Raw genomic sequence first — 1,213 nt, 5'->3', positions numbered from 1 at the left:
GGCGCTGGCGGTTGCTGTCAGCTGATTCCCCGGCTTGGTGGCAGCGGCAGCCGTGGCGATGGACTTTCTCCTGGGGAACCCGTTCAGCTCTCCGGTGGGACAGCGCATCGGTAAGTCCCCGGGGCCCGGCCCAGCCCCAGCGCAGGGTTCCGCGCCCGGCACCGGCCCCCAGGCGCGCCTCCAGGTCCCCAGTTACACACCTGAGGGAGGCAAGGAGAGGAACGAGGCTGGAGTGTCTCTGCCTGACCTGGCCCCGCCCAGCCGCCCGCCTGCTTTGATTGACAAGAGCCGAGGTCCACTAAGAAGCCTCGGCTTGTGATGGATACTGACAGCAACCAATAGGTAAATAGAGAAGGCGGGTCCTGGCGGCTGCGACTCAGCCAATGTGCGACTGCTAGGGTCGCTAATCCAGGGAGAAAGTTTGGGGGGTTAAAGGGACTGCGTGGTTTTGCAGTCCATGGGCCCCTCGAATGTTTCTCGCGTCGTCTCCCCGGCGCAGGTCGCGCCGCCTGGGCCCTTGCCGTCTCATTCCTGGCTCACTCGGCGCTGCGGACACGGATACCTGAGAAGGGCTGGAAGTCCGTTCTCCAGGACCAGGAGACAAGGGCTTGGCGGCTGGGTGGGCGTCTTGCGGGGAGGGGGACAGGGAGCCCTGCCTCCCCCGGGCCGGGGCTAGACGCTGAGGAGCCCGTGCCATGAGGAAGCCAGGCCAAAGCTTCAGGGCGTGCCGGCCTTGGCCGCCCTCACCAACCGGCATCAGATGGACCGCATGGAGTCGCAGACTCTGAGCTGGAAGTGATCTTAGAAACCACCTGATTCGGTCTCCCTCATTGCTCAGTAGAGGGGACGGCCAAGCCCTGTGGCAGAGACACAGGCTCACTCAGAGCCCAGGTCTCCTGAATCTCTCGCCCCCTGTTGACGGGAGACTTATTAGTTCTGTGACGTTGCCTCTGTAGGGAGGATTCCTCACCTGTGATTAGGGGATAATAATGATCCCTACATCCGTGGGGTTGTTGTGTAGGTTAAACTCGTTAATAAATGTAAAGGGCTTAGCGCCTGGCACGTGGCCGATGCTATATAAAAGAAGTGGTAGGGCCTTCCCTGGTGGCGCAGTAGTTGAGAGTCCGCCCGCCGATGCAAAGGACGCAGGTTCGTGACCCGGTCCGGGAGGATCCCACATGCCGTGGAGCGGCTGGGCCCATGAGCCCCGGGC

The 1,213-nt window shown here is 62.6% G+C and overlaps 1 protein-coding gene across 2 annotated transcripts in view; it reads left to right on the top strand.

The window, feature by feature from the left end:
* TOM1 (target of myb1 membrane trafficking protein) overlaps positions 1-1,213 on the top strand; it is a 47,647-nt gene continuing 46,434 nt past the window's right edge. Inside the window, exon 1 of one of the 2 annotated variants that reach the window (XM_007456261.1) lies at positions 1-110. In XM_007456261.1, the coding sequence (XP_007456323.1) occupies positions 59-110 (52 nt within the window). In that variant the 5' untranslated portion in view covers positions 1-58. The remainder of the gene's footprint in view (positions 111-1,213) is intronic. The other variant, XM_007456262.1, reaches the window with a different exon arrangement.

The sequence above is a fragment of the Lipotes vexillifer genome, unplaced genomic scaffold (assembly GCF_000442215.2).
Source record: "Lipotes vexillifer unplaced genomic scaffold, Lipotes_vexillifer_v1.1 scaffold728, whole genome shotgun sequence".
In the NCBI taxonomy this organism is placed as follows: Eukaryota; Metazoa; Chordata; class Mammalia; order Artiodactyla; family Lipotidae; genus Lipotes; species Lipotes vexillifer.
Note: the sequence above shows the minus strand (reverse complement) of the source record. Positions and strands in the feature narration are given on the sequence as shown.